The 20,645-nt window shown below is 40.1% G+C and overlaps 1 protein-coding gene across 1 annotated transcript in view; it reads left to right on the top strand.

Annotated features, from left to right (window-relative positions):
• Positions 1-19,331, top strand: part of ttc38 (tetratricopeptide repeat domain 38) — a 36,359-nt gene extending 17,028 nt beyond the window's left edge. Inside the window, exons 6-14 of the mRNA XM_069903597.1 lie at positions 6-81; positions 5,182-5,301; positions 5,729-5,788; positions 6,654-6,692; positions 9,428-9,509; positions 12,690-12,855; positions 15,822-15,981; positions 16,200-16,273; positions 18,559-19,331. Coding sequence (XP_069759698.1) covers positions 6-81; positions 5,182-5,301; positions 5,729-5,788; positions 6,654-6,692; positions 9,428-9,509; positions 12,690-12,855; positions 15,822-15,981; positions 16,200-16,273; positions 18,559-18,652 — 871 coding nt within the window. The 3' untranslated portion in view covers positions 18,653-19,331. The remainder of the gene's footprint in view (positions 1-5; positions 82-5,181; positions 5,302-5,728; positions 5,789-6,653; positions 6,693-9,427; positions 9,510-12,689; positions 12,856-15,821; positions 15,982-16,199; positions 16,274-18,558) is intronic.
• Positions 19,332-20,645: the final 1,314 nt, after the last annotated feature.

Consider the following 20,645-nt stretch of genomic DNA (forward strand, 5'->3'; position numbering starts at 1 on the left):
TGTAGTTACTTGAAAGGCATGTACTCGTTTGGGCTGGTGGAAACAAACTTTTACAGTCTGGCAGAAAAAACAGCCAAGGAGGTAAGTTATAACTAGTTTTCAAAGGTGAGATGCGACAGAGCTGGGTTCTTGAGTCAGATTTTATTCATCTTCTCTCCCTTGTGGCGCAACTGTCAGATTATTCTGCTCTCAGTACACCTCTCAGAAAGCAAGCTATGACAGGAAGTGGAGTATAGGAGGGATTGCACAGTGAGTTGAAACATCTGCTTTACATTGTTTCTTCTTTTGGAGCCTCAATTTATACAGGGTCTGAAAGATTCAGGATTGTGATCCAAAGTGATGGCTTGTGCTGAGAAGCATGACAAGAGTATAGATCAAATCCAATTATTAAGAGCTGAGAAAATACCAGAGTTGCTACCACAGTAGGACATGATTCCAGAAACTTAGGCTCAACTCTGACCTTGGTGTCTGTGTGGAGTTTGCATGCTCTGCCTATGATTGCATGGGTTTCCACTAGATATCATTTAGCTGCCTCTTCTGAGCAGAAGCAATTTGAGTTGGTCATAAATTACTAGCATTCTCAACAGCATCTACATCATGTGACTACAGAATTATATTGCCTACAGCTCTGCATGTTAAACTTCCCTTTGCAACTAGATCCTCAATTCCCTAATTAATGCAGATTGGTAACATCCTCTCTTCCTCAATGACCACCCATATGGGCTCCTCAAGGCTGTGTGCTGTGTCCTCTACTCTATTCCCTGTATAGTTATGATCAATAATCAAGTTCAGCTCCAACTCCGTCTATAATTTGCAAACAACACCACTGCCTTTGGCCCAATAATGGGTAATGATGAATCAGAATAGAGGATGGAGATCAAGAATCTGGTTATGTAGTACAACAATCTTGTTCTCAATGTCAATAGGGCCAAGGAGCTTATTGTAGCCTTTATGAAAGGAAGTAAAAACACTCAGAAATGCTGGAGGAACTTATCCAGTCTAGCAGTTCCATAGAAGGTAAAGATCTATTACCAACATTTCTGGCCTGAGCCCTTTCTCAAGGTACAAGCAAAAAGCAGACAGGCATCTTAATTAAAGACTAGAGAGGGATGGGGGAGGGAAGAGAATGGAAAGGTGTTAATTGGATACAAGAAGAAAGGTGTGAATTAACTTTTGGTTCTGTGAAAGGAAACAGGGAAATGGGGAGATAGAGGGAGAGACAGAGCTAGAAGGAAGGAGATGGGGAAGAAGGGGGGGGGGTGGGTTTCTTAATAGAAAGTCGATGTTAAAGCCATCCGGTTGGAGGGTCCCCAGATGAGGTGCTGTTCCTCCATTTTGTGGGTAGTCTCCATCTGGCAGAGCATGAGACCATGGACAAACATTTCAGCAAGGGAATGTTAGCAAGCTCCTGGGTGTCCTCATATCAGAGGGCTTCCCGTGGAGCTAGCACATCGAGGTAACCACGAAGAAGGCACACCAACCCCTCTACTTTCCAAAAACAATTGAGCTGATTTGGCATGTTGTCGCATCTTCTATCGAACTTCTGCAGGTACACTAGGGAGAGTATACTGCCTGGGTGCATCACAGCCTAGCTTGGAAACCTGACTGGCCAGGAACACAGAAGATTGCAGAAAGTAATAAAGCTAGTCAAGACTATCAAGGGTACCAAGGTCCTGTCCATTGAAGACATCTATGTGAACCATTGTCTTAAGAAGGTATCCAGCATCATGAAGGATCGCCAACACCCTGCTCACAACCTCTTATTCCTGCTACCTTCAGGCAGAAGGTATAGAAGCCTGAGGTCCAGCACCTCTAGGTTCAAGAAGTTTTTTTTTCCAACCGCTATCAATCTCTCTGTACTATCCTAACAGTATCTGTAAACTTCTCAGGGATCACCAAAAGGTCACTTTTTTCTTGTTCTAACTGCAACTGTAAATATTTATTTGTCTGCCTTTATATTTCTGTGACTCTAGATATTTTCTTATGTATAAACTCTCATCATCTTGTAAATAAATTTCGTGGCCAAGAGCCTAAAAGTTTCCCAAGTTTCTTTTCCTGCGGCATGCGCTGAGATGTGCAGCACAGTTGGCGTAGCAGTTAGAGCAACGCCTTTACAGCGCCACCAATCGGGACTGGACCTGGGTTTGAATCCTGCGCTGTCTGTAAACAGTTTGTACATTCTCCCTATGTCTGCATGGGATTTCTCCGAGGGCTCCGGCTTTCTCCCACCCTTCAAAAATGTACCGGGGTGTAGGGTTAATGAGGTGTAAATCGGGCAGCATTGACTCGGAGGGCCAAATTGGCCTGTTACAGTGCAGTATGTCTAAATTTATTTTAAAAATATCTGGTTGGCAATATTCAGAATACATACTTGGCATGAACAGCATGGCATCCTTAAAAACTGCAACTCGGGAGACCTCTGAACTTTCCATAATGATTCTAGTATTTGCATGGCTCTTGTATCTATGCCTGGTTACTCCAGTTGGAGGGATCACAGGATGCAAGGAGCTAGTAGAGAGTAGCCATGCTTCTCAGGAGCCACCCACTTTTGTCATTTGGTGAAAATAATAAATTTTCCAAAGATGAGGGAGCCATATGTACTTTCCAGACGCATTGGACTTGCCAAAAGTAAATCCTCATTGTGATACCCAACAACCTTCAAAAGTAAGGAAATAGAGATATTTACTTTTCTTAAATGGATTTTTGTTAATGGATGCAAGGACTTATCGTAATGATTTCACTTGATGGCTGCCTAGTTTTATAAAAGCCAGCAATGTTGGTGGATCTCAATGCCAAGATGCAAACCTGTGTTCACTGAGATCAAAGCTGATAAAATATTTATTTGTGAAAACTCTGCTGGTGAGGTCTAATTTGCCACTGTTTAGTACACTTGCAAATCTTGTGGTGATTGGAATTACATTGTGATGTGTAACTTGAGAATCAACAAGACCTAATGTCCTCTATTATGTGCTCCCAATTCATTTTTATTTGAGTGAGACTGCCACTTTAAGAGAATAAATCAAGCTGCAAGCTTTGGAGACTGACTGTGGGCTGACAGTATATTTGCGTATAGTTGGGGGTAAATTAGATAAGTTTAGATACATTAGATAAGGTTATTATTAATTTAAAATATTATTTAAAATATAACACTGGGCTAATTTCTATTGCTGCTATCTGATTGCGTAACACCTCCAAGATCAAATTGACAACAGCTTTGGAAAACACGATTTAAGTATCAAGGTATCAAAGCATATGGGGGGGGAAGGCCAGAATTTGGAACTAGATGTGAGAACAGTTTAGCTCAGGATGGATTTGCAGAGCAGATTCAGTGGACTAAATGGCCTATTTCTGTTCCTTTATCCTGTGAATTTGTGAAGTGAATTCATTGTTCATCAGAAAATTCAGGATTGGATGAAGTACCTTCCTATCTCAGGACATTTTCCCATGTAATAATAGAAGATTTAATACCCTTCCTTCCCTTCCCACCCATCCAGGAGCTCAAAGGTTACTTTCAATTCACTAGGCTGTACAATCAAAACCTCCAACTGCTTGTGTGCATCCAAGACTTGTATTTGAAAATACAAATATTTAAAAGCAAGCAAATTATTCTCTCATCACCTTTAGATACTATACACTGCATTTTTTTTACAAAAATTAAAAACATAAATTCCTAATTTTTGTCAGGATTTGTATCAAAATGTGCATATCTCACTTAAAATTCTGCAGAGTGAGACTTTAGGCTATGCATATCTAAAATAGAATCTGTAAGAATGATCTCACAGTTAGTTTTGATTTCCTGGCCAAAAATCAATCGCTGCTATCAATGCCATAGAAAAACAAGAGTAGGCTTAAAAATCCGAAGGCACTCTTGCAAAAGTGCGCAAAGAACAAACTTATCACCAATTCTGGTGTTGTGCTCATTAGGCTAGGTACACCCCTTGCACCAGAAGCCCTGAGATATTGCTTATTTTGGTATTTATTCTTTGAATAGTAAATGGTTACTTCCTTTCACCTGCGCTTTTCCCTTCTTTCTTTTTCTGGACTAGGAGAATGACATTGGCCCATGACAAACAATAATTTTTCCTTTAAATGTGTACGTTAACTCTTTTATATTGACTCAAAGTTAACCCTGCATGATTCTAGGGCTTGAGGCCACTCTGCTTTCCCTCTTATATACATGACAAGCAGACTCCAAACTAAGTCTTCACATGGTTGTGCACTCCGTTCCTTCCTGTTCTGAATACTTCAATAAAACACAAATTCTTTAGATTGCCCAACTGAGGTAGGTGATTGTTGTTCATTGCAGGTCATGTCACCCCTCATGTATACTGAAGGGCATTATATCGTATAACTGCTGGGATTTTGAATTTATGAGGTTAAATAAGAAAGTCTGCAGCTTCTAGGGTTGAGGGTAATACACACACCAACATGCTGGAGAAACTCAGGAGTCAGGCATCATTCATGGAAAGTACAAGGTACATGACAAAGGGTCCAAGCCCAAAATATTGGTTACGTTTTAATTCCTATGGGATGCTTTTCAATATTTTAATTTTAATTGAAAAGAATACATTAAAAGTTTTTAAAAAAATACATTACACTGGGATCGTACCAGTTCATCCAAAGTACAATTAAACAAATTATATTACTTAATATTATTATAAAAAGATGTAAATGCACTACCAAAAACAAAGCTGTTTGGCAAGGAGAGAGAAAAAGACTTCCTTATCAAAGTAATAAATGACCTTATTAGTCAATACTTCTGCATTCATTTCAAATCAGAGATTTTGAAAATAATTCATTAAAGGTCCCCACCGTGTTTGAAAATTTAAATTCAAATCGGAAATTGAACATCTAATCTTCACTAAATTTAAGCATGATGTCACATAGCCATTGAGCGTGAGTAGGCAGAACAACATCCTTCCATCTGAGCAACACTGCCCTCTAGCCATAAGAAATAAAAGCTCATACATACATGCGTATCAGATGCCATTAGAGTTATGCCACTCTCTCCAACAATTTCAAACAAGGCAGTTAAAGGATTAGACATTTCCTATGGATGCTGCATGACCTGCTGAGTTTCTCCAGCACATTCATGAATTAATGAGTTGTGTGTCTTCAGCAACATGACACTAAAGAAAACCAACAGTATAAACTGTTCTTTTTTTTTTGCTCCCTTCAAAGGGATTAGCTTTGAATCCAAAGGATGCCTGGTCTGTTCATTCCCTTGCACATGTATATGAGATGCGTGCAGATCTGGATATTGGATTACAGTTTATGAAGCAGACCGAAAAAAACTGGAAGGTAAGCATTGGAAAGTTGAACAGAAAACAAGTGAATCCTGATGCAGCTCATAAATATAAATGAAGCAACAAAATGGAAGGATTTGTATGTATTGACTTCTGTTGATATTTTTTATCTTCCTGGGAGTCATACAGGGGAAGGAAAAGTTGTCATCACTGCATTTCTGTTATACACTTTCTAATGAATAGATTGGAATGAAGATACGTTGGCAAATGTCTTGGCAGAAATAAACAAAATTTTGTTACCTCAAACAACTCCCCTTTAACATTTGGTTTACCAATTTTGTGTCAGCGCTGAATCAAGATTAATCCTCCCAGAGGTGGGAATAGCTAAGATCTTTTGATGAAAGATGTCAAATGGTATGTAAAAAGATAATATGTTTATGGAAATAGATTAATGTCCTTGTTTTTTTCCAATCTATTCACAGATTGCTGACATGATTGCCTGTCATAATTACTGGCACTGGACACTCTATCATATTGAAAAGGTTTGTGATTTGGACTCTTGTGTTAGATTTCACATGTTAACCATTACCTTTTCACCTTTTACTTACTGATTTTCAAGGATGAAGTTGCTGTAATTGTCCCACTTGATTAATGTATCTTAAGCTTTTTTAAAGTGTGTTCTAGATTGTGCAGCGAGTTCCACTAAAGGGCTATTTTTGAACTGGTTTTACATTGAACACAAGCTTAATGGGTACAGACTGGAACAATTCAATTTCTGCCTTTGAATCTGGTTAATTTCTTGAAGAAGCAATTTGTTAAGACACCATCTGCTCCAAGAACTCAGCAGATGAAGCAGCATTATTTGGAGACAAAGAAAGTTGATCTTTCAAGCTGAAGTCCTTTATCCATACTGAAGAGGGCAGATAGGTAATGAGGACAGGGTGGGAGCGGTTGGACAAGGACAGTAGATTGTCAAGTGGCCAGACAAAGGGAGGAGGAGGCAAAAGAAACAAGGGGATCAGCTGGAGGATGAGTCATACAATGTGTGTGGGGGGGAGGGGGGGGAGCTATAAGAGAAGGTGATTAATACAATGACTAGTATTTTGATTTCACAGCCACACTGCCATCTCACCTGTGTGCAACACCTGGAAAGCTTGCTATCTGTTGTCCTCCCCTTTTCACTTTTGACTCCATTCAGTAACTGATGTGTTCAAATTTTACACTACGTACAGTATTTGGTTAATGTTAAGGGAGAAGAAGTTGGAAATCAGCCATGGTTTTAGAGAGTGACAGAGCAAAGTCTGAGCTTACTCATGCTTCTAGTTATCATTCTTTTTGTTGTACCAAACATCTTGTATCCTTTTTCTTCAGTAAAGTTTACTCCTTATTGGTGTCTCCTTCCCATAGGGTGAATATGAAGCAGCATTCTCAATCTATGATGACCATGTGAGTATAACCCAGATAAAATGTTGTGAAGATGCTTTATAACTGGTTTATTTTACTGGCTGCATAGGTTTCCTGATACTTTTGATTTAATTTTTAATTTTTAAACAGGTTTATGTTCTGTTGTTGAATATTCCTCCAGTTATTGTGTACTTTTGTGTTCAGAGGCACTGTTTCATTATCAATGAAACAATCATTAACTGCATTTTTTCTGTTACCAGCCTCATTATATTTGTAAAGTGTTGAGGGGTTCCCACTTTTTCTGGATCTTTATGTATTTAGTGCTACCACTTTCAGGTGCACATATGAGCCACATCGTCATATAAAAAGTGTGGCTTAGACATTTTTCAGCACAATTTGAAGGGAATCTAGTTTTTAAATTCCCCTAGCCTGGGAGAAACTCCTCGTGAATTTACCAAGTTCTATAACCTCCCATCTCCCTCAGCCTCCCACTCCCCAGGGAGCAAAGACCAATCCAGTCTTTCCTTGTAATTCAAACCTACCAGTCCCAGCAACATCCTCATGAATCTTTTCTGCACTCTTTCCAGCATAATGGTATATTTTGAATCACTGTGACCAGAAGTGTGTGCAATATCGAAGATTTCTTTATTTCATGTAATAGTACAGAATATATAATATTTACACACAATTGCCTTCTGCCTGCAGTAACACAAACAGAGTTGGCATTAGTATGGTTTACAGTAAGAGAACCAAAAGAGTCTCTTCAGAATCATTGAGTTTCTGTGAAGTCACCTCCAGTGCTTCTGCAGCTGTACCAACCCTGTAATCAGGAAGCCTTCATCACCTGAGGCCTTTACAACCCCTTCTTGCCCTCTTGAATCCCGGCTCTAATATCTGGTTCTCATGAGCATATAGCCCACATTGGTCCCTGACCGTAAAACACCCGCAGCCTGTGTGAGCCCCTCAGCTGATGAGCTCCTCACTGGTCCACTGCAGTGGTCACTGATCTGTGGCTGTCTCCTCTGCTTCTCCCCATTTCTGTTGCCCTGCACCTGTCTGTTGCTCTCCTGGAGCCTGCAACCCCTCGTGGCCATTGCTCAGCACAAGCACTGCCTTCTTGGGCATTGACCCCACAGTTGCAGTATTTTAAAATGAAACACCATCAGCTCCTTTAACAGGCTGTTTATAGCCTATACAGAGCTGATGGCATTGGGACCGACCAGGCGGTTGAACTCTTTGGAGCTGTGTTGTCTCTTCGCTCTCGTGGGTCTGCACTGCCATAGTGCCAAGTGTGGTCTCACCAATATCTTGTATAGTTGTAACCTAATGTCTTTGCTCTTGTACTCAGCGGCCTTATCAATGAAGGCAAATATGCCAAATGCCTTCTCACCTCTCTGTCTACCTATCTACCCACTGTCATGGGAATACATAGCTCTACTCCCAAGACCCTCTGTATTACCACAGTCTCCAGAACCCTATCATTCACCGTGCAAGTCGTGCCTTGGTTTAAACTACTAAAGGGCACACTCACATTGTCTGAATTAAATTTGATTCACCATTCCTTAGTCCACTTTCCCAGTGAGATCCATTTGTAATCTTAAGCAACATTCTCCACCACAAATGTAACGGATAACCAAACAGTATGCACATTGAATTTTTTAATTTCTTACAGTGCTTTGTAAATTTCCCATTTGCACCAATCCATCCAGGTTCTCTTTCCTTTTGTTCACCTTTTCTATCCCTTCCCTACACCCCCCCCCCCAATAATAAAATTCTTACCTTCCCTCTCCACTCCCTACTGCCATCTGCCCAGAACCCACATCTGTATCCATTTGGGTTTCTGTTTTTTACTCCCTCAGCTCCCCTTTCCTAACCCCTCCCTTACTTTGTTCCTTCTGCCCATCATCCCTTATTGCACTCATCACCTCCCAGTCCTTGTATCCCCTCCCCTGTTTGGTCCACTTGCTAATTTATGTTCCCTTAACTATTTCCACCAAGCTTCTGTTTCAACACTCCTCTCCCCCACCTAGCTCCACATACCCATCATCTGCCCTCCTCTGGTTTCACCCATTACCTGCCAGATTCTTTCTCACCCCTTTTATTTCTGAACACCCATTTTCTTCTCTTTGCTCTGTCATTCCTGATGCAGGGTCTCAATTCAGAATGTCATCCATCTCTATGGCTCCACAAATACTTCTTGGCCAGCAAACTTTCTTCTGCATGTTTGCTTTTTGCTTTCAATGCCACCTTTATGGTCTGATGTGACTCTATTGGATTGACCTATGTTTTTATCCTTCCATCGCTTGATGAAAGACAATTGTTGCAACTTTTGTTTACCACTTTGATCTCCAAAATGCCATTAGTGGTATCTGTCCAGAATTTGTATATTTTAAAAATCAGAAGCAGCTGAAAAATGCCAAAAGAAGGTCTTTTTAAAGGACATCAAGGCTAATCCTGTTCCTCTCTTTCGATACCACCAAATTTGTTTGACTTCAAATAAAATTGAGCAGATTCAAGTTATTGAGGGCTAATTTAGGGTGAAAGTATGTAAAATATTATATTTCATGACTTGTCCATGAAAATTCATTCATAGTTGCTAAAATAAGTTCACAATGATTACCACATATATATAAATACAAGCTGTAGCAGAATGATTTGGTGTTTGAGATTTACTCGTGTCATCAAATTCAATGTTTCCTTTCTTTTTTTTCCTAATTTTCCCAACTGTTGTTCATTTCTTTAAATTTAATTGTCTAATCCACTTTCTGTGATTATAGATTTCCAAAAGTTGTTCCACTTCTGGATCAATGCTGGATATAGTGGATTCAAGTGCTATGCTGTTTCGTCTCCAAATGGAAGGTAAATTCCTATTCTTTACAGCAACACAAATTATATATTTTATTTGTGTGTTCAAATCCATTAATGGTATCACCCCCTCACAGTTCCTCCATGTCCATCTCACATTCCAATCTTATTGATTTCCCCACCAAACTCCACATGCTGGGTCAGGTATCTGGTGTGCATTCCATATCTACTTGGCTCTTCCTTTTGCAGCTGTGTATTTAGTTATCCAGGTCCCACTTTCCACATTTATTGTTTAAGCCTCTAATTATGCTTCTTCTCCCTTAAAGGTTGAAGAAAAGGCTAATCTTTCAACTAAGAAATAGGTACATGCGTGTATCATCTGGTTTCTCAAGCTTGCTGCACCATTCAATAAGACTATGGCTAATTCTACTCATTCGTCATTGTCACATTGTTATATTCCCCCATTTCCAGGAATTTAGTGATTTCAGTGTGGAGTATAGCAAGTTATTAAAATGTCAGACGTTATGTGGTAGAAAATACTGAAGTTGTACAACTTTCTGCATGGAGAAAAATGCCCTCACTTCAGTTCTTGACTGCTGACTGGAGAGAGAAACAGAATTGGCATCCCTGCTCAGATATTATTTGTTGGAAATTGAAGAGTAAGAAAACCAGATAAATTACAGTTTTTTACACTTTTCCAGTTCTGATGAAGGGTGTGTAACCTGAAATATTAGGACTATTACTCCTTTACTATTGAGTGATGCTGCGTGATCTTCTGAATGGCCCCAGCATTTTATTATTTTTGTTTCTTAACCTGAAAATCTAAGTTCTACACTTTCCACTGGAATAAACTACTTTCAGCTTCCATTCTGTCTATGCCCTTGAGAATCTTAATATTTTTTTGAGAGCTTCAGAGCTCCAATGGGCACCAATCAATCATGTTCTACCTCACCTCAATGAACACACAGGTCACAGGAAACAATTTGGTGAATCTGAAGTACTAACTCTGTCTGGATGAAGACATTTCTCCTGATTTTTGCAAAGGTCAAAAGGTCACCATATTTTTTTTTCCAAAAGCCTGTGAATCCTTGTATCCATCTAGTATTTTTATTGATTTTTAAGGTGTCCTCCATTATCCTTCTGAACTCCAGTGAACATGGGTCCTATTGATCCAAACTCCTCCATGCATCAATTATAGCATCTCAGTGACAAGAACATCTTCCTTCAGATGATATGACCAAAAGTGCAAACAAAATTTCAGATGGCATCCCTTTACAGATGAAACAAAACGTATTTGCTCCTGTGTTCACTATTCTTTCACTGATGACCAGTGCATCATTTACCATGCCAAATGTTTGCTTTCTGTGATTAATGTACAAGATTTCATCACACCAACTCCTTTTCAATTTTGGTACCAGTAATATAATAATGTCGTTAAAAACAAAGGAGATAACCACATGTACAATTACATTATCTCACTGACCTAGCCTGTCTAAATTACATTGAAATCCTTTTGTATTGTAAAGAGCCCTGAAGATTCAACAGCAAATAGAAATTCACCAAGACAAATGGTTATTTAAACGAAAGTTGCTTTTAATTTTATTTAAACATAAAACAGGATCAAACTTTAACTTATTACTATTAACTTAACCCTCTTGTAATTCTAGGTGCACATGTACGTAATGTGTATATGTTCAGGAAAGTTCTTTGCTTTAATAGCCCAATCATTCACTTCTCACTTCTCCAAGTTCACCATTATCAGGCAATTCTTATACTGTGCACAGAATTAAACATTTATGAATCTTCACCAGGCTCTTGTGCTTAAAGATAAATGGTTACCACTCAAGAAGGTTTTTGTTGGTTTCAGAGAGATGTTTGTTGCTCGTTGGACACAAACTGATTTCCTCTGATCAATCACTTCAGTGTCTTGCTGAAGAAACTTGGACCATCGTGGGTTTTCCAAATTATAACCTCTTCTTCCAGGTCACCACAAAGTTCCTCTTGTTTCCTTTATTTCAGGAGAAACACTCTAGCCAGCCATTTCCTCTGGTAAGGTCTACAAGGGTTTTAATCAGACTGAACTCAGAACTCCCAACCCGTCTTCAAAAATGGGGTTTTCAACAAGCCTCCCAACTTAGCATTTTGCAACCTCAAAAGCTATTGTGGAACTTCTCCCCCTCTCTCTCCCCCTCTCTCTCCCCCTCTCTCCTCCCCCTCTCTCCTCCCCCTCTCTCCTCCCCCTCTCTCCTCCCCCTCTCTCCTCCCCCTCTCTCCTCCCCCTCTCTCCTCCCCCTCTCTCCTCCCCCTCTCTCCTCCCCCTCTCTCCTCCCCCTCTCTCCTCCCCCTCTCTCCTCCCCCTCTCTCCTCCCCCTCTCTCCTCCCCCTCTCTCCTCCCCCTCTCTCCTCCCCCTCTCTCCTCCCCCTCTCTCCTCCCCCTCTCTCCTCCCCCTCTCTCCTCCCCCTCTCTCCTCCCCCTCTCTCCTCCCCCTCTCTCCTCCCCCTCTCTCCTCCCCCTCTCTCCTCCCCCTCTCTCCTCCCCCTCTCTCCTCCCCCTCTCTCCTCCCCCTCTCTCCTCCCCCTCTCTCCTCCCCCTCTCTCCTCCCCCTCTCTCCTCCCCCTCTCTCCTCCCCCTCTCTCCTCCCCCTCTCTCCTCCCCCTCTCTCCTCCCCCTCTCTCCTCCCCCTCTCTCCTCCCCCTCTCTCCTCCCCCTCTCTCCTCCCCCTCTCTCCTCCCCCTCTCTCCTCCCCCTCTCTCCTCCCCCTCTCTCCTCCCCCTCTCTCTCCCCCTCTCTCTCCCCCTCTCTCTCCCCCTCTCTCTCCCCCTCTCTCCCCCCCTCTCTCCCCCCTCTCTCCCCCCTCTCTCCCCCCTCTCTCCCCCCTCTCTCCCCCCCTCTCTCCCCCCCTCTCTCCCCCCTCTCTCCCCCCTCTCTCCCCCCCTCTCTCTCCCCCCTCTCTCTCCCCCCTCTCTCTCCCCCCTCTCTCTACCCCCTCTCTCTACCCCCTCTCTCCCCCTCTCTCCCCCCCTCTCTCCCCCCCCCCTCTCCTCCCCCCCCTCCCTCCCCCCTCTCTTTCCCCCCCTCTCTCTCCCCCCCCTACTCGAAGTGGAAATTTTACTGATATCTGCTGTATCTATTAACCGCATACAACAGTTTTGCTGGTCAATTAATCAAATGCTTATGGAGAAACAAAGGACAAACCAATCCTTTATTTTTACTGTAAGTACACTCTTCCACAGGAATTAATGTTGATAGATACTGGAAGGAACTTGTCAGAATTACCAAGGACTACACCAAGGATCACATTTACCTCTTCAATGATGCACATATACTAATGTCCCTTCTAGGGGCTAAAGACACCGAGACAGCATCTCAATTCATTAGATCACTCCAAGAACTCTCCCAGTAAGTATTCTGATAAATTTGTCTCTTCAAGCCACCTAATGAATCAAGAGAAGGCTCACCATTTTATTCAGGCAAAGCTGAAGATAGAAAGGGAAAATATATTTAAAAAATAAAACTTTAAAATAATATTTCACATTTCTGCCTGCTTAAGCTATTGAGTTTAAGAAGATGTAAACTTTGCTTTTTGAAATATTTTGATGTTTTAAAATGCCTGGATAATGAATTCTCTTTGCACCTTCTCTAGTCTTTGAGGAGGAACTACGTAAATATCTTATTCCGGAATAGAATGGATTCCCAAGATACACTGTCACCTTTCATTGCTATCCTCAAGGGACATCAAGATTCAGAGAAGTAAATCTAGGAAAGAAATGAGGAAGAACTGTTTTTTTTCCCCCCAAACAGCACTGAATCTATGGAATCCGTTGCCCAAAGAGATAGAAGAGGCTGCTCATTGAATATATTTAAGACCAAGTTGGATAGACTTTTTGCAATTAAGGGTTATGGGGAAAAGCCAGGTAGTAGGCCAGATCATACATGGTCTTTTTAAATGACAGCACAGGCTTGACAGGCCAGATGGTCTACTCGTATTCTTAATGCTTATGTTTCCAATGATGCCATGCTGATGGTGCAAAGATTGTCCTAAAAACCAATACACGAACAAAGAATTGAAATCATGTCTTAAAATACAAACTCCACTTTTATTTTAAACTGAGTTTTAATTTTTCGCGCATTTAATCTGATTCGTTTAATTGCTTTGGATGCCATAGGTGCTCTGTGGTTTGTAAGGGATTACTTACGGTGGTAGGTGAGTGGAGTAAAACCGGGTGAGAACCACTGCTTTATTACTTTTCCCCATATTTTGAGTTAGGAAGATAAAACCTTGCAATATTTTGCAGCCTGGACAACTGAAGTCCTCCAATGTGCTGCTGCTTTTGTTTGCTTTCATGGCTAACAATTCTCTTCTCTTCCTCCTGATTCATTGTTAAAAGATTTTCTTTTCACTACAGTTTCATTAAAAATGGGGTGGGCATCCTTTTTTAAAACTCGCATTCCATCTTGAGTATTCCCAATGCCAAGTCCTCTGTGATTCGTAAGGGATTGCTTAAGGTGGTATGTGAGTGGAAAGATCAAGTTTGAAAACCCACTGTTTTAATTGTACCACATTGACTCGTTATGCACACGGTTTCATAATGCCAAAAGAAATGGGCCAAGGAGAATTTTTCTCAAGCAGATTATTTCAGTAACAGTTAGGTCTAGAGCAGTGATTCTCAACCTTCCCTTTCCACCCACATACCACCTTAAGCAATCCCCTACCAATCACAGAGCATTTATGGGATAGGGATTACTTAAGGTGGAATGTGAGGTTTAAAAAGATTTAGAACTTCATGACAGATTTTCAGTTTTTTTGGCAGTTAGGTAAGATACCCACAGCACATCACCTTCTCAGGCAATCCTCCCACAATGAAGATGGGAGGCTAAACTTAATAAAGGACAAGCCCATCTTGTGAAAATAGTATTCACTCTCACAATAGTGAAGCTTTCCAAAATATATTTAGATCCTAAGGTTCTTCACAGTCAGATGACTGCTACCATTATCTACAATAGCTTGGAGTGGTGAATTTGGGTTATGCAGGCTTGTGTTTTACTGTTGGGAACATGTGCTGATTTTTGCACAAAGATTAGTTCTCCTTCGCAAATGAAGTCCATACCTGAATACTACAAGAACCAGACAACATTCTGGCAGGGATTGATGAATGCAAAGTAAATTTACTCAACCCAAGCATCAGTCAGTGACCATCCCTGACAACTTACTGTATTATATTATATGTATATATGCTAAATCAGAGATGTAGCATCACGTGGTGATTCACCCTCTGATACCTCAAAGCCTTTCAACCAACTACTAATCATAAATATCCATCTTGTCCACTACCACTGAAGAAGTTTGAGATGTTCCAGCTGAAATAACCCACTTATAAGGCATTAAATTTAATTTCTAAAAACGTAGACATGCAGCATGGTAATGGCACTTTCAGCCCATGCCACCCAATTGACCTACAACTCGCAGTATGTTTATGAATGGAGGGAGGAAACTGGAGCCCTCTGGGGAAAATCCACAAAGATACAGGGAGAACGTACAAACTGTTCAGGATTCAAGCCCTGGTGCTGTAACCATGCTACCCATCTGTAGAGCTCGTCGAAAGAACCAAAGACTTGTTGATCCAAACCAAGGCTTTTATTAGCAAAAGACAGGAGCTCTTCACAGGTGGCCGACCAGTTCGGAATGATCCGACCTGGCTAGGGACACAGCCCTTTAAGGCCCAGACAGTAAGTGTGGCTCAGCTCTCAGCCAATCGCTGTAAGCACAGTCATTACATACTCTAGATACTGTAACTATATACATTGGTGATAGATCTGGACTATCACACCATCTAAAACATTCATTTCCTCTATCAGTAGCACACAGTGGTTGCAGTGTGTAACAACTACAAAATGTATTAAAATGTCATTTTAAAATTTCTCACGCCTGCAACCTCAAAACCAAGGTGGGTAGTGGCAGCAGATATATGGGAAACACCATCACTTTCTAGTCCCTCCTTATACGTGGAAATGTTTTGCCCTTACTTCATCCTGACTGAATGTAAATTCTGTAATTCTCTTCTATCCAACTGCACTAGTGGAGTATGTTCATGAGAAGCACAGTAGTGGTTCACAACCATCTGCACCATAACAATTAATAATAGGCAAGAAATGTTGGTCTTATTAGGGATGAAACTTCTTGAAATATAAATATAATTCTTAAGAAATAAAAAAAAATCTTCAGATCTGCTTAATTAAGTGCTGATTTTTTTTAAAAAGGCAAGTCATCATTTTGGAAAGCAGGTGTATTTCAATTACCATCAGGCATTAGACATTGCAATGAACTTCAGATGTCAAAACAATACTGTTTTAATCTTAATTTTCAGAACTCCTGGTGAGAACTATGAGTTCCAAATAGGTAAAGATTTGGGACTCCCTATCCTTGAAGCAATTACGGAATTTGCAAATGGAAATTACAGTCGCACTGTAGATTTGCTAAACCCAGTTCGTTATCAAGTCCGGAAGATTGGTGGGAGTAACGCACAGGTATTTCAGGAAAACTTCCAGAATGGGTAATGCCAGCCAAAATCAGACTCTGATGACAAAACTTAATCAACATAGCTTGGGCATAGTCTTAAGTTTTCTCGAATTAAGATCAATATGAACATGGGAGGAGGGCAATCGGCTCATCAATTCTGTTTCAAATTTGTTGAGATTTCAACTAGTCTGTAGCCATTCCTTTAAAATGATCTTGTTTCCTGCAGAGAGATCTCTTTAACCTGTTGCTGATCAATGCCGGTTTAAAATCGGACAACAAACTTCACCAGAAGCTGGCTAGGTATGTGTCACCATATATTGTATTTTTAAGTGAGGAAAAGGATGATGTTTACACACAATTATTAAGATAGACTTGTGGAATTAATTGTCATCATTTTAGTATATGCATTTACGACCAATTCCCAATTCAGCTTCATTGGATGGACATGTTTTGAGTCAAGCACATGATGATGGAATATTTTTATGTTGACATTTGTTCTGTGATTAAGTAATTCAGAAATATACTACTTGTACATGCTGTGCCTACGCTAGGAACATTATTAACCCAAGGCATTTGATGTGAGTGGAAACACAGACTGAGATATTTTATTCAGTGCGAACATTTCAGAACTAGATGGCTAATGAACAAATCTAGAATTGTGCAGCGTTGGAGACGGCTATTGGCCTAATGTGCTTTTATTATCTCCAATTCATCTCAGCCCACTGCATTATCTTATCCCTGCAAATGTTTCCTTTTGAAGTAGAAATCCAAGTATATTTTGAAAATTACCATTGACAATGCTTTTACCACCCCTTTTTCCTGACACTTTAATTGATTACTACTGCATTATACTTCCATTGAACAATCCATTTGTCAGAATATTCTTTAACCTTTCATCAGTTTTACCAGTAAATCTGTAAATTGAAATGCATTGTTCTGATCATTCTTTAACCTTTTACACCACTATTACACTTCATTGACTAGGGTTGGCAAAGATTATTGGATCCCTAACATTCCACACATTTTAGTTTCTTAGACCTGTCTATTCAAGCTTTATTAGTTTGCCTAAAATATTAAAGTTGAGCACTCTCTGCCACTGAGTAGAATAATTAGCTGGGTGAACATAACTACCCACAATACTCCATATGTACACTTTTCATCTTGTATGCCTGTAACATGATGTCCCAGTTTTTGTACTCAATGCCCTGACCATGTTGACTCCAAGAGAAATAGAGGGGGGCACCAATGTTTACTATCCACGACATTTTTGCTCCTGCAGAAGCGTTGTTTCTGTCAGTTAAGGGGAACTGTGGCACAACTTTCTCAACTGTTTGCCAAATATTTGTCCCCATCTTGTGTCAGCTACAAAATGGCATGCAAGATGTGTTGAGTCATCACCTGAACATTTTAATCAAACTCTCACTGCAGTTTTGCACCCCTCCCATCTGCTCTAAGCTTTCTGCTGGAGTGGACAAATGGGAACTGGATCAACCTACAATGTCTAAATGCCAGCACTAAGGGTATGATTAAAACCAGAGCTCCAAAATCACACTTCACTTTTTTCACTGAATCAAACAAGAGAATGGATCTTGTATTTGACAAATGCAAAACAAAAATCTGCTACTCCCCCTGATCCTGCTATGTAATAACCTGCACAGCAATATATGTTGAAGACAAGATCCTGGAAAATGTGTAACATTTCCCAAGTCTTGGGATCCTCCTCTCAACAAAGGCAGACATCTGATTAAAAAATACACCACTGCTTTTGGTGCACGAAACCAACTCTTCGTCACTTGAGGAAAAGAGTGTTTAAAGATGTAATCTTTTGAACCTAAAACATTAGTATTATTTTGGGAAGGAAAATGATGTATGTTTGGCTAACTGAAAAATTAATATTGGAAGAAGCCACAGTAAATTGGTCCCATTTCAGAGAAAACTGCAATGATGACATACAAGTTCATCTCTATTTTGCATTTACTCCATGATAGCATGTGAATCATTCTCAGTGAAGTGTGGTGTAAAACAAGGCTATATCATTGCACCAACAGTTTTCTCAGCCTTTCTTGGTATAGTATTTCATCTTGCCTTCAATAAGCCTGGGTCAATTGTAAGATTGACCTACAGCTACCGCTCCATAAGGAAACTTACCCAAACCTCAGGCTTCAAGATGATTCTTGTGTTTGCATACTCAGAGGAGCTGAACTCTCAATCATCATCAATGCACAATTATTGACCTCTTTGTTGTCACTCAAAATTGCCTATGATGTACTTCTCCAATTCATTTATCAAAGAATTGATATTAAAACCCAAGACTCAAAAATTCTGTTTGAAAATGTATCTAATTTTCAGAAAATAAGATTAAATTCCAGTGTCCTGAAATTACTTTAGAGAATGTAAGTCGCATTTACTGTTTTAAAAAGCACTTTTGTTGATGTTTTCCAGATGAACATGCTCACTATTTAGATATTTATGATTCAACTTGATAATTTGAGAGTTTTACCATGTTGGATGGATTATGGATAAGTAGAAGTTGTCGACTCTTGAAATTTCTGACACTAACATTTGAAACTTCCTTCTAACAACAGATGCTTGCTGATTGAACGAGATGCTCTGAAACCCAACTCTCCAATGACTGAAAGACTTATTCGCAAAGTCCAAGCATTGCATACTATTGACTAAATCATGAGATGATGCAAACAATATAAAATGGAATAGATTAATTGAGCATCACTGAAATCTGCATATAATTATTAATCATTATTAGAATAGAAGATGGAAGAGGGGGATGTCAAATTAGTGGATAAAGAGAAAGCCTGTGAGGTGATAGCTAAGTGAATACAGAGATTAAATGTGAATGAGGAGAAATAATGGGAAAAGAAGGAGCAAGTAGATGATGAAGCATGGTTTGGGAGAGGTGGAGATTTGAGGAGTATCTTCCTTTAACATATCTTACCTGATCTGAATATATCAGTTTTGGTCAATATTATCTTAATCGATTTGCCAACACTTTTGCTAGTATCTGATAATCAGCATTTAACAGATATTTGTCTATATGACAAGGTTTTTAATGGGTCCTTGTTTTTTTAAAAATTGATAACACTGTAATGATTGCTGTTGAGAATGATTCTGGGAGGGTCTGTGTTTATACTGCTTGGAACAGAACATCCATTAGCAGGGGCATTAATAATTGTTTGTAAAACTCAGGTGGGAATCTAACTTCCCTCTGATTTATTAGCCTGTAGGGTACCCAGGGCTTTTAAAAAATTTTCTTCTCTTGTAAAGGGAGTGTCTAGTCCTATCTTTTCCCTCTCTTCGAGTTTTGGAAGTTCAACATTAAAAAAAAAATTCTTCCATTTCATTCTTGTCTCCTAGTAATTCTGATTTGAATACCGTAGAGTCGTGAGACAAAAAAAAATCTCTCAAAAATGGTGGTCAACTTATATGCCTGATGTACTTTTGAGGCTTTAAATTCAGCTCAAAATCCAATTTGCACTGATCTGGCATATAAGTTGACCCTGGAAAAACTAATGTCGACTCTTTAAATAAAAAAAAACGCCGACTGTGACAGATTTTCATGGAGATTTTTATTGAAATAAAATACACAATTAGCACCCTTCAAAATCATTGTCCAAAAATAACAACACATTTAGAACCCGTCAAATTCTTGCTATCATTGTCTGAAGCTAAGATGGCAGTAAGCACATCCATACACTCACTGTTTAAACATTCAACATATGGATCCCAGTCTGTATATGTTGAGGGGGTTTTATCTTTGTCATCAGTGTCCACAAGAAATCATCTTCCATGCCATCAGTTGCACAAGAGATGTGCACTTTTTAAACGATTTTATCAGTCTCTAACCTTGTCCCATGCCTTGAGCATGAGGTTACGCAATCGCATCAAGTGATGCAGCACACATTTCTCCGCCTTTTGTAAATGATTTTTCTGCACTCGACGTCCATGTATTCCATTCCTCGCGCGCATGGTCTTTGAATGGCTTGTTCAAGCAGACATCGAGAGGTTACAATATAGACGTCAAACCACCCGGGATAACTACTATTTAAGAATTCTGCAGTACTAATCTACTTTTAGCCTTTTCAGTTAAGTGGCTACGAAACATATCCCAGACCAGCAAACTCCATTCTTTGTGCAAACCACCTAGCTGCCTGTTCCACACATTGACTATCCATAGTTTTACACAATTTTCATCCATCCACCTTTTTCATACCTGCAGCGAATTTCACTTTTCAGCCCATTTTTCCAACTGGTCTAGATCCCTCTGCAAGCTTTGAAAACCTTCTTCGCTGTCCACATCACCTCCTGTCTTAGTGTCATCTGCAAATTGACTGATTCAATTTACCACATTATCATCCAGATTCTTGATTATACATGACAAACAACAATGGTCCCAGCAGTGATCCCTGAAGCACACCACTAGTCACAGGCCTCTAGTCTGAGAAGCAATCATCTACCACTATTCTCTGGCATCTCCTGTCCAGCCATTGTCAAATCCAGTTCACTGCTTCACCATGACTGACTAGCATCTGAACCTTCCTGACTAACCTCCCATGTGGGACTTTGTCCAAGGCCTTATTGAAGTCCATGTAGATAACATCCACAGCCTTTCCTTCATCAACTTTCCAGGTAACCTCCTCAAAGAACTCTACGGTTG

The sequence above is a fragment of the Narcine bancroftii genome, chromosome 11 (assembly GCF_036971445.1).
Source record: "Narcine bancroftii isolate sNarBan1 chromosome 11, sNarBan1.hap1, whole genome shotgun sequence".
In the NCBI taxonomy this organism is placed as follows: Eukaryota; Metazoa; Chordata; class Chondrichthyes; order Torpediniformes; family Narcinidae; genus Narcine; species Narcine bancroftii.